A 24,604-nucleotide genomic window follows, 5' to 3' on the forward strand; every position below is an offset into this window, starting at 1 on the left:
GCCATTATTGCTTTAAATATACTGTCTATCCCTTTCTCTTTCTGTCTCCTGGAATTCCCATAATGTGGATATTGTTTCTTTTGATTGTGTCTTGTAAGTCCCATAGGCTTTCTTCACTCTTTGTCATTTATTTATTTATTTTTTTTGCTCCACTGACAGGAAGATTCCAAATGTCGTAGGTCATTGATTGATTCTTCTGCATGGTCAAGTCTGCTTTCGAAGCTCTCTATTGAATTCTTCAGTTCAGTCGTACTTTTTTGCTCTAGGATTTGTTTTTCTTTTTTTTTTAATGGTTTATTTGCTGAACTTCTATTTTTGTTCATGGATTATTTTCCTAATTTTGTTATCTGTCTGTATGTTCTTGCAGTTCACGAAACTTTTAAAAAAAAGGATTACTCTTAATTCTGACAGTTCATAGATTGCCATTTCTTTAGGGTCAGTTATTATAGCTTTATTAGTTTCCTTTGGTGGTGTCATATTTACCTGATTTTTCATGATCGTTGATTCCCTACATTGGTGTCTGCACATTTGAGTAGGTGGTCTCCTTTTTCAGACTTTATATTTTCTCTTTGGCAGAGATAGTTCTCCGCCAGTCAGCTCAGTTTAGGTTTCTGGATGTGTCTGCTGGTAACATCATTGGGCAGGTGGGGCCTGCTATAAGGGTATATTTTCGGGTGAGGCCACTGCCTCAGTTCTGTGGTTGGGGGTGTGTGTTCCTGGCTGAGAACAGTTCGATAGGACTCTTGGCTTGGTTCCCTGTCCAAGAGCGGCTCTTCTGTTCCCTGGGTTCTCTGGACAGGTTTCCTAGATAGTCAGGACTAGGTACTATACTCAGCAGTGGGTGGGGCTATTAATATTTTAGAATGGCAATTCCAGATATCAGATTCTCCTCTCTCCTCAGGGTTTGTTTTTGATACTTGTTATAATTTGTTGTTTGCTGTTTTAAGGATGTTTTTAAGTTGTTTTGTGAAGTCTGTATTCTTTGTCATGTATAGCCACTGAAGTCTTGTTTCTGTTATTGTAGTGTTCAGGCAGTAATTTGACAGAGTTCCTCAAACACTTGGAAATCACCCCCCACCCCCAAAAAAATATCCTAGTTTTTGTAGATGGGTTCTGTGTGTTGGGGCAAACCTTCAACTTCCAGCCAGACAATATATAACTCTACCATAACCTTCACTTCCTGCTTATGTAGAACCTGAATATCAGACAAAAGTGAGAGTTTAGAGAATCTCAGAATTTTTTAGAGTATGCATCCAGCTCTGGATATGTGCTTATTAGCTTTATAGATTCCTAAGACTGTGGGAACTTTTTAAAGTCCTTATTTTCTTTGTTCCCCAGCCCCTCCCCCCAAGTTTTTCGGTTTGTCTATTGTTTACCCCAGCTTTTGTTATCTTTTGTCCAGGTGGTAGCAGCTAATGCCTTTACCTTTAAGTACTTTTGAACCCCCCCCCCCCCCCCGGTAGTTGCCAGTTGCCTCCAACTTCAGAGAGTTCCAAGTAAGGCAAAATAAAGACATGCCCTTGAGCTGATACCTCAGGAAGCTGAAACACAGAGCTAAACAAACAACCTCAATTCTTTGGCAATAAAGTTCATTTTGCTCCCTCTGGTACTAGGAACCCATACTTGGAATGTGGGCTGTTGTCTGTCTTCCAAGATGCCACTGAGAAGGGAAACAGTGGATAAGGCCAGGGTAAGTTAAAGGGTTTTTTTCTTGCCTGGTTGCTGTAAGCTTTAGTTTCCAGAGTTCTGATGAAGTTGATTGCCAGTTTTTGCTAGTTTATTTGCTGCTTTTATGGGAGAACATGCTTTTGGAATTCCCTACTCCTATTTTCATTGACGTCACTCTATGCTTATTTTAAAATATGGTTTATGAGTATATTAAAACCATCCTTTCCCACAAATACAAAAGGACTGAGTATTGAAAATATAACAAGTATGGTGATGATGGAAATGATGTAAACAAAGAATCAGAACTATTAATACTCCAAGGTTCTCTTCAAACATGAATTAAATAGATAGTGTATGTTGGTGGCCAGTGGAATACACTTGTGAGTTAGGAACAATTGGACTAAAAAGAGCATTTTCAACTGTCAGCAGTCTGTTAGTGGAGGAGATTCTGTAGATTTTGTGTGTGTGTGTGTAAAGATGAGGGACTATGAAATTGGACATCAATAGATGTTATATTACAGTGGTCTTCTAATTATGTTTATCAAATTCTAATGTTTGCAGAGGTGACTTGGACTGACCTGAAGTCAGGGGGAATGACAAGGAAGGTCACAGACAGTGGGATTCCATGTTTCCCACTTCTGTAGTCAATCACAACAGTCTCATCTGTTTCATATATTAGGGTCCTGTGAAAATTTTTTTGAAAGTTAGTTTCCATTGATAACAACATATAAAAATCACAACAGACTTATATACAGGACTGCATGATAAAGATGACTGTAAACACCATGGGACTCAGCACAAAAAGAATCTCTTAGCAGGAGTAGAATTAGGGTTACAATAGTTTAGATGATTAGAAGGTTACCCCAGTCTTAATCTTATTGCGAAACCCCAGGGTCAAGTGCTATCGGCACCACTACTTCCTAAACCCCTTAGTGTCTCACACAAGGTAGGCACTTTGTAAGTATCTATCCTATCAGCTATGGAAGGAAATAAGGTTAGGTAAGTCTGTCGGACCAGATTCTAGTGGGTTTGAGTTCTAAAAATCATAGTAAATAAAATTACAGAGAACAAAAAATCATCATACAAAGATGAAGGAAATGGCAGGCGATAAGAATTACAGCAGAAAGACAAGCATTCAGACTAGCCAGAAAGCTGATGTTTTAGTCAATTCATAGTCTTAAAAAAGCCCCCATTTTTAGGTATTTGATATATTTGGGGAACAGAGTTAAAAGGATTAAACAGAATTCTTGCCCTCAAAAACTTCAGGTATGTAGAAAAGGCTTAGAGAGAACTAGTAGGTGATTTCAAGGAGGGCCAAGAAATGGAAGAGCAGCTCTGGAACTTCTAGCTTGAAATTTTCTGAAATACTTTAAGAATTTAAAAAAGGAAAAGAGGCAAGTCCATATGGCCACAACCAAGTATGAAATTTTAAAAATTGATCTCTTATGATAAGTGTGAGTAGTTTTATCTTTAAGGAGAGGGCTATAAGGGGAGCCTTCTGGGTGCTGGAAATGTCTTATCTAAGGGTTGAGTTTTATGTCTATATTAATCTGTAAGTTATATATTTTTTAGAAATTATGTATTTTTTAAAGTACCTTTTTATGACATTTTGGATAACTCTCTGGGGACTTACGCTTACAAAATGGATACTCAAATTTATAGTTAAGAAGGAATTTTAAATATAAATGATAATAATTTAAATTTTTTATACCATAAACATCAAGTCATATTTACATTTCCTTGGTTAATGGCATGTCACATCAGCTTTTCGTCTTTGAGGTAACTACACTTAGGATGATGCCCTGTGGTCACAAATGTTTCCACCTTGTGCTTTCCTTTCTCATCTTCTCAAATGTCAAATACAAGCTGTTCTGCTAAGGAGGAAAAACCCAGCTCCTTGGTATCTGCAGACAACACTATTTCAGTACTTGACAAACTAGACTACAGCAGGCGGCTCAATCGATCCCTTTGGAGCAAGTGTTCCTGTTTTGTATCATCATACTAGCATCGTTCAAAAGTAGTACAGAAAGTTCTTTCTTATGCTGAGAACACCCTAAGGTTTTCACCAGATAATTTCTGATTTATTGAGCAATAACCCCGAAATTCATAAGAAAAAAAGAAACATAATTTTACCTTGTTAAAAAGGCCATAATTAATCAGAGCTTCTGCAGCATGTTTAGCACCTAACCATAACATAATTAACACGTGGCAGAAGAAATCTCTTGGGTTTAAAAATAGCTTTATTTAGCATACCAAAAACACAGAAACATAAGAAAAACCTTAGCTAGTATAAACATAAAAAGTTAAATACCATAATTTAATGTAAACCAAGTGTTTAAAAATGTGAAATATTATAATAAAATACATGCTATTTACACAGAACCAAGTTAAAGCTACCTCCACAGTTATCATATCATATCATCAATCATCAGTTTTATCAGTCTTCATTAACAATGAATCAAACACAGCATCTGTATTTCTACTGGTCAGTAGGAGAAAAAGAAATCATTTAATTTAAACAGATACAATTCATTGTGACATTCAAAGCAGGGAGGCAGAAAGTGCCAGTTCTAGGGTTCCAGACACAACCACTGCACGTGGAGGCTTGGAAACCATTCTGCTGGACGACCATTACGCCCATTCTTTGATTTAAATGCAAAGTGGTTGATTCAATTTAGTTACTGCTTAAGAAAGGTACTAAATATATCCTGCAAAAATAAACCTTTATTAAAAATGATCAAAGGTGAATGTAATATCAATCAGTTAAGAAAGGCAAAAGCATAAAAAATATATATTATTCCAGACAAGCCCCTTTAATTATAACAAATGTTAAGAAACTCAGTTTATAAAACCAGATGGGATAGCAAAAGGGTTTTTAAAAATGTAAAACCCAAACCAAAAATCAAACAAAATAAACCAATCTAAGAGAATGTTTCTTGAAGAAAGTGGTATTTTGTTTATCCTGTCGTTATCACGCAAATGCCACCATGAGACCTGTGGCTGATGCCAGTTATCACTATGGAGCAGTGTTTTCTTTGACAGTCTAAAAAGCTGTAGTCATTGATCAGTTTAAGCATTTGGCTTTTGCTGCAAGGATCAACATTCATTCTTATACTACAATTCAGGTATCTCTAAGAGGCAGCATTAAATCCAATATCAGGAGTTTAAAATGTAAAATAAAGTTGTAAGAATATATACTTAGTAAGAGAACATCCTGCTCCTTTGTCTAATTCTGTAATTCTCAAACACTTGGTCTCCAGACCCCTTTAAACTCTTAAAATTTATGGGGGATCTGGATACCAAAGAGCTTTTGTTTATGGAGTTTATATCTATCAGTATTTGACACAGAAAATAAAACTGAAAATTTTAAAAGTATTTATTCATTTAAAAATTAAAAAGTCCATTATGTGCTAACATAACATTTTTAAGAAAATAGCTATATTTTCTAAATCAGAAAAAAGATTTGTGGGGAGATGGCATTGTTTTATATTTTCAACTACTTTTTGAGAGAGTGTGAAAAAGACAATATTATTGTGAAAATAGTTTTGATCTCACAGATCCCCTGAAAGGCTCTCCAGGACTCCCAGGAGTCTATGGGCCACACTTTGAAAACTGCTGGTCTAATCTAAGGCTTGGTATTAATGACCAAAAAAAGTCCACACAAAAGGAACCTTAATTTTCATTTAAAAATAACCCCAAATATACACACACACACACAAGTTGCTGGGTCAAACACTCGCCCTTTCAGGTTTAACTAGAAGCCAAAGGTCACCATGTATTCATGGCCAAATTCAAAACAATATTGTCATTTCTGCTGAGATCAGGGTCAAGATTTACTCATTTTTAACCCAAGAAAGCTACAAAAGCTATTAACTAAACACACACATCTTAGTTTCCAACATTTACTTAATCCTGTTTGTGCTGAGCTGGCAGTTGTCTTGAAGTTGGCACAGCCTTGGTATAGCCCAGAGAATGACAGGAGTTTAACTAATAGCCCCCACACTCAGATTAGGAACATGTTAGCCGTGTATGGAGCAGTCTACTCTATTTCTCACTATGTGAAAGCTCTGAAAAATTTTAGGGACACAGAGGGAGAAAATTCTCCTTAAGCACAATAAGAACAATGCTACGACTTTAGAACTAGATAGCTCTTCACATCTTACAAATTACTTTCACGTACACCATCTCATTAGATCCTTTTAAAGCCCCTGGAGAGAGGCAGGATGAATAATATTATCACTGTTTTAGAGGTGAGGAATTTGAGGGTCAGATATGGGTCCTTCCCAAGTTACCATGGCAAGTGTATTGCAGAACTGGATTAGAATTCAGGTCAGCTGACTCCTAGTTTAGGGTTCTCCCCAGCATTCCTCCTTCCTTGGGTTCCAGGGCAGGATTAGGGGAAGGGTTGGTGGGGCTGGAGATGGAGGCAGTAGGGTATGACACTTCTGAAACCTGCATTCCTTCTGCCTCCTCAACCATTTTATCCAACACTGAGCAGTCTTGAGAGTGACCAATATGATGAATTTTCGATCAGTGCATACATAATGGAACTTCATACAAAACCACCATCTTATTTTTTCTTTCTGAGCTGGTTTATGTTGGCAGTTCATTCACAGCCTGTTCCCTCTGCTCCAAGAGAAACATAAAAATCCTTCAGTTAAAAAAAATCTTTGATGAAAATACAAAATGAAATAGCAACAATAATGAGATCTATGTGAAGCTATAACTAGATTTATTGTGCACCTGGCACAACACAGACTTTGCAATCTTCCTCCAACAACTGGAGAGCGATATAAAAATCACAGTTGTTAATTTAATGGGAAACTGCCTCCTACTCATCTTGAGGCAGGTTTCAGTCTATACAAAAACATTAAGAAAATAATTTCAAGAGTTTTACTTTAACTAAACTCTTAGGTGCTTGAAGATTCTGTGGTGGGAAAAGAGAGAGTAGACAGAGTAAAATGCAAGGAAACAGCGAGAAGAAAATAATTGTCACCAAAAATTGATGAGCAAAGGAGAGATCTCTATCTATTCTACCATTAATGCATATATCTACTTGAGAAATTATTCTGTTGCCAGGAAATCCTATCCATCAAGATGTTAATACAAATAGCATGAGACATTCAAAGATGCTAAGCAAATGCTGTTTAATTTGGGAGAGGAGGCAGTCAACAACAACAAAATCATCCCTCCTACAAAACTGGCCAAAGGCCACTAATGACCACTGATTTTCCTGCTATACACTATAAGCAAGTTGTTTATTGTGTCTGTCTTCTCTTTCTGAGATGGTCCTAAAATCAAGATGGACTACCTGCATTTTTTTTTCCTTTTAAGGTAGTTGAAGAAGGAGGAGGTTAACAAAAGCCAGTAAGAATTAGAAAACATGCTAAGTTCATCCTATTTTCAAAAATCAACAGCATGTTGCTGGCTATCTACTACACAAATTGTTGGTACCTTTTTTTTTCCAATTTTGGTGAGTAATGTTCTCTTTACAGGTGATTTAGACAGAAGTTAATGGCCTTTTAAGACAGTTGCACATATACTTGGCTCATGTACACACACACATATATATCTCATCACATGAAGATGTCCACTAGTATGTTTTTCCCTCTTAACTATTTCCATCAGAAAAAATGAGCATGGATAATAATTTTATAGTAGGAAATAAAACTAATGAAAATCAAATCAGAAAATGTGGTATGCTGTCAGAGTCCAATCAAATGAGTCAATGCACATTTATGTAGTGGTAAAGTGCTAGAAAGTTCTTTCATTAGTATTTTAAAAATGATTATAGTAAAAAGAAGTTTGCAGTTTCATTTGATGGTGGTGACCACAGGCACCATAGCAATGGCACTGGCTGAGTTGGAGTTGATGATGTCCTCATACTCCGGGGGTGGGTCTAAATGAGGTTCTGTTTCACTTCTCCGCAGGTTCACCTGGCCAGTGGCTTCCTCATAGGTCGGTGGGGGGTCGCAGTTGGACAGGCGAGTGGAGACAGAATCTGAGCGCCCAACTACATATTCCAGAAAGCCTGGTGACAATCCACTGCTATCAAACACTTCATCTGGTGGGGGAGGCGGAGTGATAATATTAAGGTGCTGAGGGAAAGGAATGTGGCCTTCAGTTACTGTCTGTCTACGAGTTTTGTTTCTTAGGAAGCATCTCCAGATTAGGAAAATGACAAGGAGGATAATGAAGAGGCCAAAGATTAATGGAAAGGTAAGGTAAAACTGAAACCAGTCACTTCCTCTGTTACTCTCCCCTTGTTGCGCTTTTGTGTAGGTGCTCCAAAACTCCTTCTGAAAATAAAAGACAAAATAAATTGAAAATCGGTATGATCAAAAAGATGGGAAATATCAAATGAACAAAAAAACCAAAACCGGAGTTGTTGGTTCAAATGACTTACAGCCTATATTTTCCATGACCAGAAATTACAAATAAATCATGGTGCTCACTCTGGATCCTCCTAAAAATCAGTCAGAAATCCAAGCTCTATTTCAAGACTTGGAGTTGTATCTTCAGCTATGACATTTGAGAAAGAAAAATAAGCATCAGGGATGCCCCCTTTCCCAATCATACCAAATAATCTTCCCTTAAAAATAGAAGTCGAGTATCATTTTCCACGTCCAAACACAAAGTTCTCATCGCTGAGCCCCCTCAGCATTCACAGTCTGTGCCACTTGAGGCTGTTGTGGGCTTTCCGGGCTCGAATGCGTCACAGCTGAACACCTTGTTTTCTAATGGGTCTGTTTGGGGTCCCCTTCCACCTGACATTCTTCCCCAGCTCCTCCACCCTCCAAGTTTAGTACACAGATGTTGACTGAATGTTGTAATTACATTTTGCCCCTAGTAGAAAGCTGAGGCGAGTGAAGAAATTGTGTCAGGTTCTTTCCAAACCTAGGCTGTCATCCCAAAAGACATATGGTCTAGTAGTTCAAGTCTTTAATGTGCGTGTGGGGAAACACGGAAAAGATAACAAGGAAACCTGACCCAATTACTGGCTTGGGACCTGGGCAAGTTACCCTTTTAAAGCCTTAGTTTCCTCACCTGTAAAACTGGAAAATACTAACCTGTCTTACAGGCTGTCTGGGCATCATACGAGAGGACATATATAACACGTCTAATTTAGTTCCTGCCGTATAAACACTTAATAAGTAGTAGTGATGATTATTAATTTTTGTTTATCATAATCAAGTCTCTGCTTCAAATGGGCTGATTAACCTATCCCACACCTTGGTACACAGACCACCCCCAATCCCAGTGCTGTTGATTCTATTTTCAATGCTTAAACTTAGCCAATAAGTGCTTTTTCCCACACTCATATTTATGTGCAGGCACTACAGGTCACTGATAGTATTTAAATATCTGGTTTCAAGGGAGGGAGCCCTCGGAATCCAAACTGGAAAGAGTGGAGTTGGGAAGGGAACTAGGTCACTATCCAAATGGACAAAGAGAGGGAGGTAGATGAGGTCAGGGACTGCAATCTCAGATGTCCCACGGGGCCACGGCATTAACATAAATTTATGAATCTGGTTGAAGGTTAGACTGTGGACACTAATGCTGCTTGTTAGTCATATTTTATTTACTTAGTCATACAGGCTTTTAAAGTACTCTGTGGGCCTAATGACGAACCAAAGTCATCAGTGTTGCACCCCTGAACTGGGTCTTCTATAAAGTACTAAATTATCACTCCAGCATTCTGTGATTCTAAGATAAATTTGGGCATGTTGTAAGAAATACTGTATGACTTACTATGTACAAATAAAAATATGCAAGTTTCAAAATTAAAATAAGCAAAAAGTAGAAATAGTACACCCCAAAGTATACAGCGTTCATTCTGGGACAATACCAAAAAACCTGAAATTGTCAAGTGATTCATTTGTTTCAATAATAAAAAATTAATCACAGGTGAAAACTCATGAAACACCGATGCATGAAGCTTTTTTTTTTTTTGGTGAGGAAGATTTTCCATGAGATAACATCCACTGCCAATCTTCCTATATTTTGTATGTGGGACACTGCCACAGCATGGCTTGGTGAGTGGTGTGTAGGACCACACTCAGGATTCAAATCAGTAAACTTCGGGCTACTGAAGTAACCACTATGCCCCAAGTTGTTTTTTTTTTTTTTTTTAACAATAAATGTGCTTCTAGGGGCTGGTCTGGTGGCAGAGCAGTTAAGTGCACACATTCCCACTTTGGCGGCCCAGGGTTCGCCGGTTCGAATCCTGGGTATGGACATGGCACTGCTTGGCAAGCCACGCTGTGGTAGGCATGCCACATATAAAACAGGAAGATGGGCACGGATGTTAGCTCAGGACCAGTCTTCCTCAGCAAAAAGAGGAGGATTGACAGATGTTAGTTCAGAGCTAGTCTTCCTAAAAACAAACAAACAAACCCCAATAAATGTGCTTCTAAAACTGTACACTTTCAACTTTTTGTATAACTGTCACTTAATTTAGGATTGCCAACTTTATTTCTGATTATAGAGTAATATATATTAATTGTATGAAATTTTACTAATGCAGAAACATCTTAAAAAAGAAAAAAATCATCTGCAGTTATATTACAAAGATATAATCACTATTACCAGTTTTGGTTAACATCATTTAAAAATGTTTTCCATCTATTCTTTCTTCCACATTCATATCAACTCACAATTGAAGCCTTATGCAAATATACATTCTTTAGAAATCTGGAATCAAACTTTAGTAACTGAGAATAAAATGTTTAATCATCTACTTACAGAGCCCTACCAAGTATTTGTAGTCAATTTTCTTTTATCTACAGATGAGGATGTCCCCTCTCTCTTCCTAATCTCACAGATCACTATCTCCTTTGTCCCACATTTAGCCTTATCCAGAAAACCAATAAATATATGATTTCAAATAATTATGTAATCTAACCTTAGACAAACATAATAAAAAGTGGCTTTCTTATATTGCGCACATCACTTTGGGATAATCAAGCATCAATAATGCACATGAAAAGGATTCTTCTTTTTCATGCTTGTATAATTCAATTTCTCTGCTTTCTTTGGCATACTGTGAAATAAATCTACAGACTAAAAGAAAATAATCAGGCTCTTATTTGAAGACTTAACAGCAAAGCTTAGACAAAAGTAGAATTACAAAACCAAGTTCTTACTTTACCTACAGCAGCTCAATGAATCCACGCCAAATAATGAAGGGGTAATTACCATCCCCACTTGCAGATGAGGAAGTGGAAGGCCAGAGAGGTTACCTAATAATAAACCTAAGGTCATTGAACACGTAACTACTGGAGCTGGGAGTTGAATGCAAGAGGCCCGGCATCAGAGCAAATCAAAAAGCAACCTGCCTTGATATATAAGATATTTTGAACCTGTTTGGCCACTTTCCTGGAAAATTCCATCTTCCCATCATGTTAAATGTGTAGTCAAAAGTGAGTTGGCTCATTTTATAAAGTAAATATTTTCAATTAAAGTAACATTGATCTGAATAAAAAAAGTATTGACAGATTTATTTCTTTGGGAACTAGACTGTCCTTGAGGCCACAGAATCAGATGAAAGTTCACTTGCAATCAAGACTAATATTATAACTGTCATTCGAACAAAAAACCCAGTTCATGTCTCCCTAAGCTACTTAAAAAGTTATCTTACTGAAAGCAGCCCAAGGATATTCAGAAAGAGCAAGTGATTTCAAGACTTGGCAAAGCAGTGCTTTTTAGAGGTAATGAAAATTTGTTTAATGAAGAAAAAAATTAAAAGGTCCCAGTAGTTTTAGATCAGGCTAAAATTATACCAATAATAAATGTAATCTGAACCTGCCAGAGAGGTTTGAACCGTTTCAGAGAGAAGAGCCCCAGGGTAGATGTTTCATCATGGTAGGTGTTTTAGAACAAAATTCAGTATGTGCAAGATTCTATTAAACAATATTTGTTGCTCATGTATAAATTGCGTGTTTTTCTGTTTTGAATTCTGAAAGGGATTTGAGTGACTCGAGACCTGCAGGACTCAAGATGGGAAAGAGCAGAGCGGAGCATATTTTACAATCGGATTAATCAGCTTACAACTACCTAGTTTGAAAGCGGGTGATGCTCCCAGTGAGTCTGTATTGCTGAGGAGGGCCAAGCAGCATTTATATCCAGTACTCACATGGCTTTTCCCTTTCCTTGAACAAGTAGGACAGGAAAGGGAAAGAAAGACTATCAGAGATGAGGGACAAAAACCACAATCCTAACTCCAAAAGCTGCCTTGCTAAGTTGGCACATTCCAGCAAGAGGTTGTCTAAAAATTTTAAGATTCTTTATCAAGAGGGATGTTCTAGGGAAAGTGTCTGGAGTTACACAAAAGTCACTTAATATCTTTTTGTTAATTCCTTCCTTAACAGGGTAGGATGATGTAGATCTAACTTCTGAGAAAATAGAACATTTGTAAATTGTAAAGTACTAGACAAAAAGGAAAGCATTATCTTGAAAATTACCATTAGGGTGTAGACAAGTTGCTGAGAAAGAATATTTATGCTGAGTATGGTGTTAATATATTTTACTACAAATTGAAAATGTTGTAGCTGGGGGATGCAGAAAGAGGGTACGGTTTGTTGCATCTTTCTAAAATTAATTATGGAGATTACTATTTTGCAAAGTGGCATACAGCTTAAAGCAAAACCTCTTCAATTTAGCTAAAATTATTTGGAAACTGTTAAGGTTTGGATTTAGGATAGTTGAGGGGGAGAACTGATAGCTGTCCCAGAGTAAGAGGCAACAGGAGGAATCTCAAGTCCCCAAATATCCCTAGTGACCAGTATTACAAATTGACTGTTAAAAATTAATTCTTTCAGTGTTCCAATTCAAGATAGCAATGTAGGAAGATCCTGAACTCACCTCCTCCCACAGACACACCAAATCTACAGCTACATATGGAATAATTTCCTCCAGAAAAAAACCCAAAAACTAGCTAAGCGACTCCTACACATTGGGCAAATGAGAAAAAAAACACATGGAAGGGGGTTGGAGAGGCTGAGACACAATATCACCATAAACCCCACCCCCGGAGTGATGACCCCCTCATCAGGAAGGAACTCAAAACCTGGAGCTTCTCCTTGAAGAGCAAAAGGTTTGGACCCCCACACCGGGCACCCCAACTTTTAAGACCTGCACCTGAGAGGCGAGCCCTCAAAACATCTAGCTTTGGAAGGCAATGGGACCTGCGTCCACAAGACCCACAAGACCCACAACACTACAGCAAACTGAGAAATGGCCCTTAAAGGCCTCACATGAGTGGACTCACCCAAAACAGAGGCAGTCAACTGAAAAGCGCTTGGACTTTCTGTGAAAGAGGCTTATGTGCTTATCTTAAAGCATCAGCAAGAGAGGAAGACACCTAATTTAACACACATCTAGGGGCCTACTGAAATACTTTCTGAGGACGGAGACAGCAGGCGCGATCTTTACACTCTCCCTCTGTCTTGCTTCAGCTTACCGGTATCTCCCAGAAAGGACTTTGTACCCTTGTCTGGCACCCCGATTTTTGCAGCTGCCACCCAGGGGACACCTCTAGGTCACCTGGCCCTGGTGGCCAGCAGGGTTTATGCTCACAGGTCCCACAGGATTGTAAACACTTGAGAAAGAGTTCTTGACACCCTCAGGGCACAGCAAGAGGCAACAGACTGGATAAATTCATAGAAACATACTACCTAACAAGATTGAATCATAAAGAAATAAAATAATCTGAAGAGACCAATTACTAGTAAGGAGATTGAACCAGTAATCAAAAACCTCCCAACAAACTAAAGTCCAGAACCAGATGGCTTCACTGGTGAATTCCATCAAACATTTAAAGAATTACTATCAACCTTCACAAACTCTTTCAAAAAACAGAAGAGGAGGGAACACCTTCAAACTTATTTTATGAGGCCAGCATTACCCTGATACCAAAACCAGACAAGGACACCACAAGAAAAGAGAATTATAGGCCAATATCCCTGATGAACATAAATGCAAAAATCCTCAACAAAATATTAGCAAACTGAATTCAACAATACAGTAAAAGGATCATATACCAAGATCAAGTGGGATTTATTCCAAGAATGCAAAGTTGGTTCAACATTCACAAATCAATATGATACATGACTTTAACAATATGAAGCATAAGAATCATATGAATTTGACAAAATTCAACATCCATTTATGATAAAAACTCTCAACAAAGTGGGTATAGAGGCAACATACCTCAACATAATAAAGGCCATATATGACAAGCTTACAGCTAACACCATACTCAATGGTGAAAAGCTGAAAGCTTTTCCTCTAAGATCAGGAAGAAGACAAAGATGCTCACTCTTATCACTTTTATTCAACATAGTTTTTAAAGTCCTAGCCAGAGCAATGAGGCAAGAGAAAATAAAAGGCATCCAAATTGGAAAGGAAGAAGTAATACTGTCACTATATTATATAGAAAACCCTGAAGACTTGACCAAAAAACCTGTTAGAATAAACAAATTCAGAAAAGTTACAGGACACAAAATCAATATACAAAAATCTGTTGCTTTTCCATATACTACCAACAAAGTATCAGAAAGAAAAATTAAGAAAATACCATTTACAATTGCATCAAAAAGAACAAAATATCTAGGAAGAAATTTAACCAAGGAGGTCAACAACTTGTACAATGAAAACTATAAGACATTGTAGTGCAAGCTCTCATAATTTTTTTTTGTAATGCAAGTGCCTGATTTAAGCTTGAGTGACCAGGCATCCATTTCAAACAGGCATCCACTTCAAAGATGGTGATCTCAAACAAACAAATTGACCACCACATGACTAGATGAAGAGCCAGGCCCCCCTTCTGTGGCTCCTTTGCTTTAGAGACCTTCGTTGATTTAGATAACTGACCATTTGGGCTTCTTGTTTTTCTCTTCCTGTGCCTTAAATTCCTGCTCTTAAGCTTTAAATTCACCAATAACAAGTAAACCCACAAAACTCTCAGCCCTTACTTCAAACTCAGTAAAATCAGAACCCCAGGCCCATGCTCTCCCTCTCTTTCTCTACCCATGACCTTGCTCTGTGATCCTAGGTGTGCCATGTGCTTCCCAGGACCTAGAAGTAATAAACCTTATCTATTTCAAAGTTTCCTGATAGTTATTGCTGAGTGTGTCTTGCAGTCATAATAAAACCCACAAGGGCCGGTCCAGCCACAACACTGGTTATCCATAGGCTGAGACCTGCACACAAGAACTGGCATAGTAAGCAGGATTGCATGATTGCCCTTGCCGTTAACCAAGGAGAATGCCCTTTAGCTGCAGCTTGCTTACTAATCACCTAACTCAGGTGGGTAACCCCATCTGGGAAAGGAGCACTGCTTACTGTGCTTACTGTGCTTACTGGAGGTCTGTTGCACTGCTATGTGCTTTTGCATATTGCCTCTGTCTTGTGTTGTCTGCAGTATCCATCCCAGAATATCACAGCTGCTATAATAATTCAACAATCTCCTCAGAGCAGCATGGTCAAGGCCATATGGTCTTATGAGACAATTAGGCCGCTAATTATAAAGGCGTTTAATTGACTATTAATGTGCGTGAGGGTCCTCTGAACCTTGAGGCTGAGAGCTAAAGAGGGTGGACTGATTTACAAGGCTCTTGTCACCACCCAAGGGGAGGTTCTGGGCTAAAGCCAGGAGGAAAGGATCCTCGTACCTAAGGAGGATGGGAGACCTCTGCCTACAACCACTGAGTTGGTGGGTTATGCCTGGACTACGGGTCTTAACTGAGAAGAGTGAAATTAATTGCCCTGCAACAGGAAACCAATGGCACCATGATAAGGGGAACTACAACAGAGGCTTATGGTCTCTGTGTCACCACTTCACTCACTACTGTTGTTCTTTGTCCCCTGACCCAATGGGATATCGTGGGCCCAGTCCCTGGCACAGTGTTGCTGACAAATTAATGTACAAATATAAATGTCCTGAACATCTGGTGCCAGTGCCTCCTGAGAACCCCGAGAAGTACACGAGCTCCTTGATAAATGCAAAACTTCTTGGAAGCTTCCTGGGCATGGTGCAGTGCCACAGTATACCAAGTATACCAACACGCCAAGGCTCTGGTATTATGCTCCAGAGGCCCAGGGGCTTCTCCCAAAACCTTGTGCATATTGTGCTAGTGGAGGCAGATCCTGATCCCAGGAAAGGAAAGCAGCTGCCTACAAAAAGGGCACACAGGGATGTCATCCAAAATTTTCCAGCAACTATGTAAGTAAGATTAAGGTAGTGGGAGAAAATCAAGAAGTAGAAACAAGTCAAAAAAGAACTATACCTTAACTGAAATTCAAAACTTTCTTAAAGATTTTTTACAACAGGAAGGAGAAAGGGGAACTAATTGGCTTTTGTGGTTTTTCAGGAATGGACTCTGAATCGTTACTCATAGCTGCCGAAATAGTCAACTAGTCAGTATCTCTAAAGGTAACTCTAAAAGCCATAAACTTCTTAAAGATCCATCTAGGCTATATGCTCATTTCCTCTGAGATACCACAGATCCTGAGCCCCCTCAGCTTTCCCCTGAACAGGGCAGAAGCAAGAAACACAGCTCAAGAGGTGTCCCTGCCCACAAGGGAAAAGTTGACAGGGTTACTGAGGACTCAAGCGAGGAGGAACTGGGAGAAGGGAAGAGAAAAGCCCCTAGAACCACCAATATTCACACCAGGGCCATCCCTCTCCTCACTTGGATATACATTGCCTGGTACCATGCCCATCCTGCCATTATAGTGATCACTGTTTAGACTCACACTGAATGGAAAACATTACATGAAGCCTGGCACTGTTCAAAATAATTTACATATAACTCATTTAATTGCAAAACCCCTATGGAGTTGACACTTTTATTATCCGTATTTTACATGTGAGGAAACCAAGGCACAGAGTTCAATAACATGCCTAAGTTCATCTATTTTAATAAGTGGCTAAACTGGGACTCGAACCCAGGCAATCTGAGGTTAAGAAACCACCACAGCAAACTGCTTCCCTGTGCTTCTTCACATCAGGAGGAGAACAGTTAAATGATATATATATGAACTGAGATAGAGTCAGAGAGAGGAGAGGTCCTCCAAGCAGGCAGAGAAACAGAGTGAAAACATCAAGTTTGACTAACAAGAGGAAAGGGGCAAGAGCATTTTCTGGAAACTGAAGGGCCACAATCCTCACTTTTAAGAGAGTATTAAAGCACGTCATAAGAAAATCTGAAAGATAATTACTGTGTAGCTAAGCTTGTGCATATTTCAGCAAATGTTCAAAGCAATCTGCAAACTTTAAAAAGACTTAAGCCAGCCATGTGTCCTTGATAAAGCATGCAGAATCTGTAAATTTTAACTTTTATCTTTGTAACCACATCTGGCACAGAAGATACATGTTTTGAGTATTTTTCCAGGCGGGAACAACCTTAGGGTTTACAAGGGTACAGATTTCATCTGGTCAAATAAAGTGGATTGAGAGAGGCACTGAGTTTTTAAAGGGGAACAGAAAAAAAAAAAAACAGATCATTTCCTTAAAGATTCTTTTTTTTTTAACTGAGAAATAATTTCATTCTATACATAGCCATGAAGACAAGGTAACAGGCTAACTCCTTTCCACATCCTGAAAGGAGAAACCAGAGGCCACACTGCAGTCAGAAACAGGCTCATTTGGGGACAGTGGGGGTGGCCACAGGGGGGTGCAGTTGGGAATGAGGTAATGACCCAGGTGGGGCCAGCAGCCCTCTGGGTGTTCCAACACCTCAACCCATCCTTAATGTCAGCTGCCCTGGGCGTGGGGCTGGCTGGGCCATAATCTCTCTACATTTTCTTTCTGGCGAGCTTATCCAGTCCAGTGACCTTAACACCATGTATAGCTGATGCCTCCCATATGTGTGTTTCAAAACAAGACCTCCTCCTGAGCTCCAGATTCATTGGCTCCCTGCATGACATTTCCACTTGCATATGTAATAGGCATCTCAGATTTTATATGCCATGCCTTCCCCACCTTCCACCCCAGATGCGCCCCTGGCAAAAGTCCCCAAATTAATAAATAGCACTACCATCAACCCAGGTGCTCAAGTACAAACCCCCAAATCTAGATTATTTTCTCCATGTCTCATTCCTCACCTCTGGCCCATGAGCAAATCCTATCAACTTGTCCAAAATCCATGTGAAATTAGTCTACATCTCCCCATTTCCTCAGCCACCATTGTTGTTCAAAGCACCAGGTCTTTCACCTGGACCACTGCAGTGACTCTTACCTGGTCCTCTTGCTTCAACTCTCTCCCAACCTCTGCATTTTTCAAAGTAGCCAGAGTCTCAGCGGCCTGCTTAAACCCCTTTACAGCTTTCCTGTTGTGCTCGGAATATAATTTGGACTACTCTAAAATAGCTTACAAGTTCCTACATCTCTACCTTACCTGGTACAACTCTACCTCATTCATTACAGCCCAGCAATGTACACCTCCCTTCTGATACCCTAACATCTAAAATGCTTTCACTTGGCTATTATATGCTGACTCTCACTTATCCTTTGGCCTTCAAACATCAACCCACAGAAATGTCCCTGTTCGCCTTATTCAAGATAATAAAAATGTGTCCTCCAGCAACAGTTACTCTCTATCACAGTAACCTGAACATTTCTCTATGGCTTTAATCCAAATTAAAACTTATCTTTTACTTATTTATTTTTAGGTTTTAATTTCCTCGAGGACAAGGGCCTTTGTCCGACCATAGTATATCCTCGTTGATGAGTATAGTTCATGATGCACAGTAGGCATGCAATAAATTTGTTAAATGATTGAATGAACACAGAAATGAATGAAAATAGGGCAGTTACATTCTCTCACTACATATCCTATACAATTAGAAATTTTTTAAAAAATCGTAGCCCAAAACATCTATTTTAAAGTTTAAAAACATCTTTCTAAATTTCGAGTTAAAGGGAAAATAAAAATAGAAATTCTAAGCTATTTAGAAATCACAAGCAATAGGAGAATTATATGTTAGGATGGCCAAAATGGTACGCAGCGGCAATTTATATCTTGAAATCTAAATTAGGAAGAATCTTGAGAGATTGCTAAGCATAGAAGAAATAAGATTATCTATTTTTATTTTTCATATCTATAAAGCATCTAAGTGATTTTTTTATTGTTAAAAAAACATAAAATGAGATCTACGTTCTTAACAAATTAAGTGTACAATACAATATTGTTTATAAGCACGACATTGTACAGCAGATCTCTAGAACTTTTTCATCCTGTCTGACTGAAACTACACACACTGAACAGCGACTTCCGATCTCCTCCTCCCCTACAGTCCCTGGCAACCTCCATCCTACTTTGTTTCTATGAGTTTGACTACTCTGTATACCTCATATAAGTGGAATAATGCAGTATTTGTCCTTCTGTGACTGGCTTATTTCACTCAAGATTCTTCTGTGTAGTAGCATATGACAGGATTTCCTTCTCCCCTATGACTGATAATATTCCATTATATTTCTTTCTAACATCTGCTGCCAATCCTCCTCTTTTTGCTGAGGAAGACTGGCCCCAAGCTAACATCTGTGCCCATCTTCCTCTATTTTATATACGGGACGCCTACCACAGCATGGCTTGCCAAGCGGTGCCATGTCTGCACCCAGGATCCGAACCGGCGAACCCTGGGCCGCTGAAGCATAACATGCACACTTAACCACTGTGCCACTGGGCCGGCCCCTCCATTCTATTTCTACACCACGTTTTCCTCATCCATTCATCTGTCAATGGACATTTAGGTTGCTTCGATCTCTTGGCTATTGTTAACAATGCTGCAATGAACATGGCAGTACAAATCTCTCTTTGACATCTTAATTTCCATTCTTTTGGATGAATACCCAGAAGTGGGATTCCTGGATCCTATGGTAGTTCTATTTTTAATTTTTTGAGGAACATCCATACTGTTTTCAATAGTGGCTGCACCATTTTACATTTCCAAAAGCAATGCACAAGAGTTCCAATTTCTCCACATCCTCATCAAACCTTGTTATTTTCTGTTTTTTAAATAATGACCATCCTAACAGGTGTGAGGTGATATCTCATTGTGGTTTTGATTTGCATTTCCCTGATGATTAGTGATGTTGAACATCTTTTCATGTACCTGTTGGCCATTTGTATGTCTTCTTTGGAGAAATGGCTGTAAGTCCTTTGCCCATTTTTTAATTGGGTTATTTGTTTTTCTGCTATTGTTACATATGTTCCTTCTATATTTTGGAATATTAACCCTTTTTCTGATATAGGGTTTGCAAATACTTTCTCCCATTCCATAGGTTGCCTTTTCTAGATTTTATTTTTTTTTTTTTCCTTTTTCTCCCCAAAGCCCCCCGGTAGACAGTTGTGCATTCTTCGTTGTGGGTTCCTCTAGTTGTGGCATGTGGGACGCTGCCTCAGCGTGGTCTGACGAGCAGTGCCATGTCCGCACCCAGGATTCGAACCGACGAAACACTGGGCCGCCTGCAGCGGAGCACGCGAACTTAACCACTCGGCCACGGGGCCAGCCCCTCCATAGGTTGCCTTTTCATCTTGATCATTTCCTTTGCCGTACAAAAGCTTTTTAGTTTGATGTAGTCCCACTTATGTATTTTTGCTTCTGTTGCCTGTGCTTTTCGTATCATATCCAAGAAATCACTGCCAAGACTAATGTCATGAAGCTTTCCCCCTATGTTTTCTTCTAGGAGTTTTATAGTTTCATGTCCTATGTTAAAGTCTTTAATCCATTTTGAGTTGATTTTTGTGTCTGGTGTAAAGTAGGGTTCCAATTTCATTCTTATGCATGTACATATCCAATTTTCCCAGTACTATTTGTTGAATAAACTATCTATTCCCCACTGTGTATTTTTGGCACCCTTGTTGGAGATTATTTGACCATGTATGTGTAACTTTATTTCTGGGCTTTCTATTCAGTTCTGTTGGTCTATATGTCTGTCCTTATGCCAGTACCATACTGTTTTTATTACTGTAGCTTTGCAATATCGTTTGAAATTAGGAGGTGTGAGGCCTCCAGTTTTGCTCTTCTTTCTCAAGATTGTCTTGGGTATTGGAGTCTGTTGTGGTTCCATATGAATTTAAGAAGAAGTAATGTCAATCCTTCTCAAACTCTTCCAAGAAACTGAAGAGGAGAGAACACTTCCAAACTCGTTTTAGGAGGCTGTATTATTCTGACTTCAAAGCCAGAAAAAGACACAAGAAAAGAAAACTAGAGGCCAATATCTCTGATGAACACAGATGCAAAAAAAATCTCAACAAAAAACTAGCAAACCAAGTTCAACAACACATTAAAGGGATCATACATCATGACCATGTGAGATTTATCCCTGGGATATAAAGATAGTGGAACATATGAAAATCAATCAATGTGACACAAAACATTGCTGAAAGAAATTAAACAGGAAAGAAATAAAAGACATACTGTGTTCATGGATTAGAAGACTTAATATTGTTAAAATATCCATACTACCCAAAGTAATCTACAGATTCAATGCAATCCCTATCAAAATCCCAAAGCCATTTTTTACAGAAATAAAAGTATCTATATTTAATAAGAGAGCAGATCCAATTTTAATGTGAATTCTAGTAAATCTTCTAAGTACAAAAAACTCTCTGATATGAAAACTATTCCAGAGTGTATAAAAATGGAGAAAATTTCCCAATTTATTTTAGAAGGCTGGAATAATCCTAATAAGAAAGCAGGACAAAGATAGTACACATATAAAAGAAAACTACATGTTACAGTACAGACAGATGCAAAATCATAAACAGAAATGTTAGTGAGAGTGATGTCAGGATCATGGTGGAAGAAGACATCCCTTGATTTTGTCATCCCCCGCCGGCTACAATTTGGCCTCCATCCACGAACAAAAGTGCCTTGTGGGAGCTATGGGATGATCCAGCTCCATATGCCAAGTGACTCGGAAGGAGTCTCGGCCACTTGTGCATTGGGTAAAGGGCAAATAAACTTTGGTCCCGGCTATGGACACTGCAGTGGCCTATGAACTGGTTCCAGCCCCTCTTGGCCATGGTCCAGGAACCTCTGGAAAACACTGTTTTAGACAATCACCCACAGATGAGAGAGCCTTTGCGGAAGTCCAGGTTTCCAGGGAAGTTCCAGCACACCATTGAAACAAAATAATACAAACTTGGGACACACTGGAGAGGAGTACTGAATCCTGAGCTGCATGACTAGGAGTCATAAAGAGGCTGGGAAAGCAGCAGATAAGGCTCTCAGAGGGTATTAAAGAGACATGGATCCTACTAACTGTGTTGTGTACTCCATTAAGAAGCCTGCCCATGAGCCACTGGTAACATCTTGCCCACGGAGGACTCTAACTGGCATGCCTCCTCCACACACCTCCACACTGTGGTCAGCTCCCTGTGTGTACTCCCAACGTGGGTAGCAAGAGTGAGCTTTGGCTAAGGACTAGTGAGCATACACAGAAAACAGCCCAAATCTGCAGACCAGGGAGAGACCACAAACTTGAGCTTTAGCGCCACTTTTTTGGAAACAAAAGTGAGGCTGTATACACCTGGCCTGGTGCATTGCAGATCAAGAGAAAACATAAGAGAAAGCTTAAGAATTCTGCCACAAGAGAGAGCAAAAAGTACAGAGCAGCTGTATCCACAGAAGATCTGAGAAAGTCTCAGAATCACTATCAGAGCCAATGGCAAGTATTTCTCTCCTGAAGGCAATTAATAAAGCCTGTAGGAGGTGACTGCTACTTCAAATAAAAAGACAGCAATGCAAAACTTCAAGGAATATTAAAAAAAATCAACGAAACATGATACAACCAAAGGATCACAACAATCTCCCAGTAACCAACTCCAAAGACATAAAGGAAAAACTTGTATTAGATAGAAAAAATTATGATAAAGGAGTCAAAGCATACTGCTACAAAAAGTCATCAAATCACAAAGGAAGATGGCAAGAGAGAAAACAAGGAACACAGGATCTACAGCAGTCAGAAAAAATTAACAAAATGGTAATAGTAAGTCCTTACCTATCAATAATTACTTTACACATAAAAGAGAGAAATTCTCCAATCAAAAGACATAGAATGGCTGACTGGATAAAAAAACCAAGATCCAATGATATGCTGCCTATAAGAGACTCACTTTACCTTTAAGGACACACATAGATAGAGTGCAGGGATGGAAAAAGATATTTCAAGCAAATGGTCATCAAAAGAAAGCAAGAGTAGTTATACTTCTATCATACAAAATAGACTTGAAGCTAAAAATGATCAAAAGACACAAAGAACACCATTATGTAATGATAAAGGGTCAATCCATCAAGAAGATATAACAATTGTAAATATTTAGGCACCCAACATGAACACCTAAGTATACAGAGCAGATACTAACAGAACTAAAAGGAGAAATAAACAGCAATACAATAATAGTTGGGGACTTTAATACTCCACTCTCAACAAAGGATAGATCATCCAGACTTAAAATCAATAAGGAAATGTTGGACTTTAACTATACTTTAGACCAAATGGACTTAACAGACATATACAGAACATTCCATCCAACAGCAGGAGAATGAATACACAGTCTTCTTAACCGCACACAAAACATTCTCCAGGATAGATCACATGATAGGTCACAAAACAAGTCTTAGCAAATTTAAGAAGACTCAAACCATAACAAGTATCTTTTTTTTTTTCTTTTTCTTCTTCTTCTCCCCAAAGCCCCCCAGTACATAGCTGTATATTCTAGTTGCAGGTCCTTCTAGTTCTACTATGTGGGACACCACCTCAGCATGGCTTGATGACAGCTAGGTCCACATCCAGGATCCAAACTGGTAAAACCCTGGGCTGCCAAAGTGGAGTATGCAAACTTAACCACTTGGAAATGGGGCTGACCCCTCCAAGGATCTTTTCTGAACACAATGGTATGAAACTAGAAATCAGTACCAGAAGGAGAGCTGAAAAATTCACAAACATGTGGAAATTAAAAAACATACTCCTGAACAACCAATAGGTCAAGAAGAATTCAAAAAGGAAATAGAATAATATCTTGAAACAAACAAAAACAGAAACCACTACATATGAAAATGAATGGAATGCAGCAAAAGCAGTTCTAAGAGGGAAGTGTATAGTGATAAATACATACATCAAGAAAAAACCAAGATTTCAAATAAACCACCTCACTTTACACCTCAAAGAACTAGAAAAGGAAGAACAACCTAAGCCCAAAGTTAGCAGAAAGAAGACAATAAGATAGATCATAGCAGAAATTAATGAAACCAAGAACTTGTTTTTTTGAAAAGATAAACAAAATTGACAAACTTTGGCTAGACTAAAAAAGAGAGAAGACTGAGGCAAATAAAATCAGAAATGAAAGAGGAGACCTTACAACTGATACTATAGAAATATAAAGGATCATAAGAGACTACTATGAACAGTTATAGCCCACAAATTGGAACCTAGAAGAAATGGATAAATTCTAAGAAACATACAACCTACCAAGACTGAATCATGAAGAAACAGAAAATCTGAACAGAACAATAATGAAAGAAAAGAGATTGTGGTAATCAAAAATCTCCCCAAAAGAAAAGTGTGGGGCTAGATGGTTTCACTGGTGAATTCTACCAAACATTTAAAGAAGTAATGCCAATCTTTCTCAAACACTTCCAAAAAACTGAAGAGGCGGGAACACTCCCAAAATCATCTAATGAGGCGAGCATTACCCTGATACCAAAGCCAGATAAGGCTACTAAAAGAAAGACCAATATCCCTGATGAATATAGATGCAAATATTTTCAACAAAATACCAGCAAACCGAATTCAGCAGCACTTAAAAGATCAATCACTGGGAGGCAAGAATCGTTTAACGCATGAAAATAAAAAAACATGATCCACTGCATTAATAGAGTGGAGGATAAAAATCATATGATCATCTCAACCAATGAAGACAAAGCA

At 38.7% G+C, this 24,604-nt stretch overlaps 1 protein-coding gene across 2 annotated transcripts in view; it reads right to left on the minus strand.

The window, feature by feature from the left end:
• Positions 1-3,890: 3,890 nt before the first annotated feature.
• The window catches only part of PRRG1 (proline rich and Gla domain 1), a 121,745-nt gene continuing 101,031 nt past the window's right edge, over positions 3,891-24,604 (minus strand). For both annotated transcript variants that reach the window (XM_044763769.2, XM_044763771.2), the window contains exon 4: positions 3,891-7,967. In XM_044763769.2, coding sequence (XP_044619704.1) covers positions 7,482-7,967 — 486 coding nt within the window. In that variant the 3' untranslated portion in view covers positions 3,891-7,481. The remainder of the gene's footprint in view (positions 7,968-24,604) is intronic.

This window comes from Equus asinus, chromosome X (genome assembly GCF_041296235.1).
Source record: "Equus asinus isolate D_3611 breed Donkey chromosome X, EquAss-T2T_v2, whole genome shotgun sequence".
Lineage (NCBI taxonomy): Eukaryota > Metazoa > Chordata > Mammalia > Perissodactyla > Equidae > Equus > Equus asinus.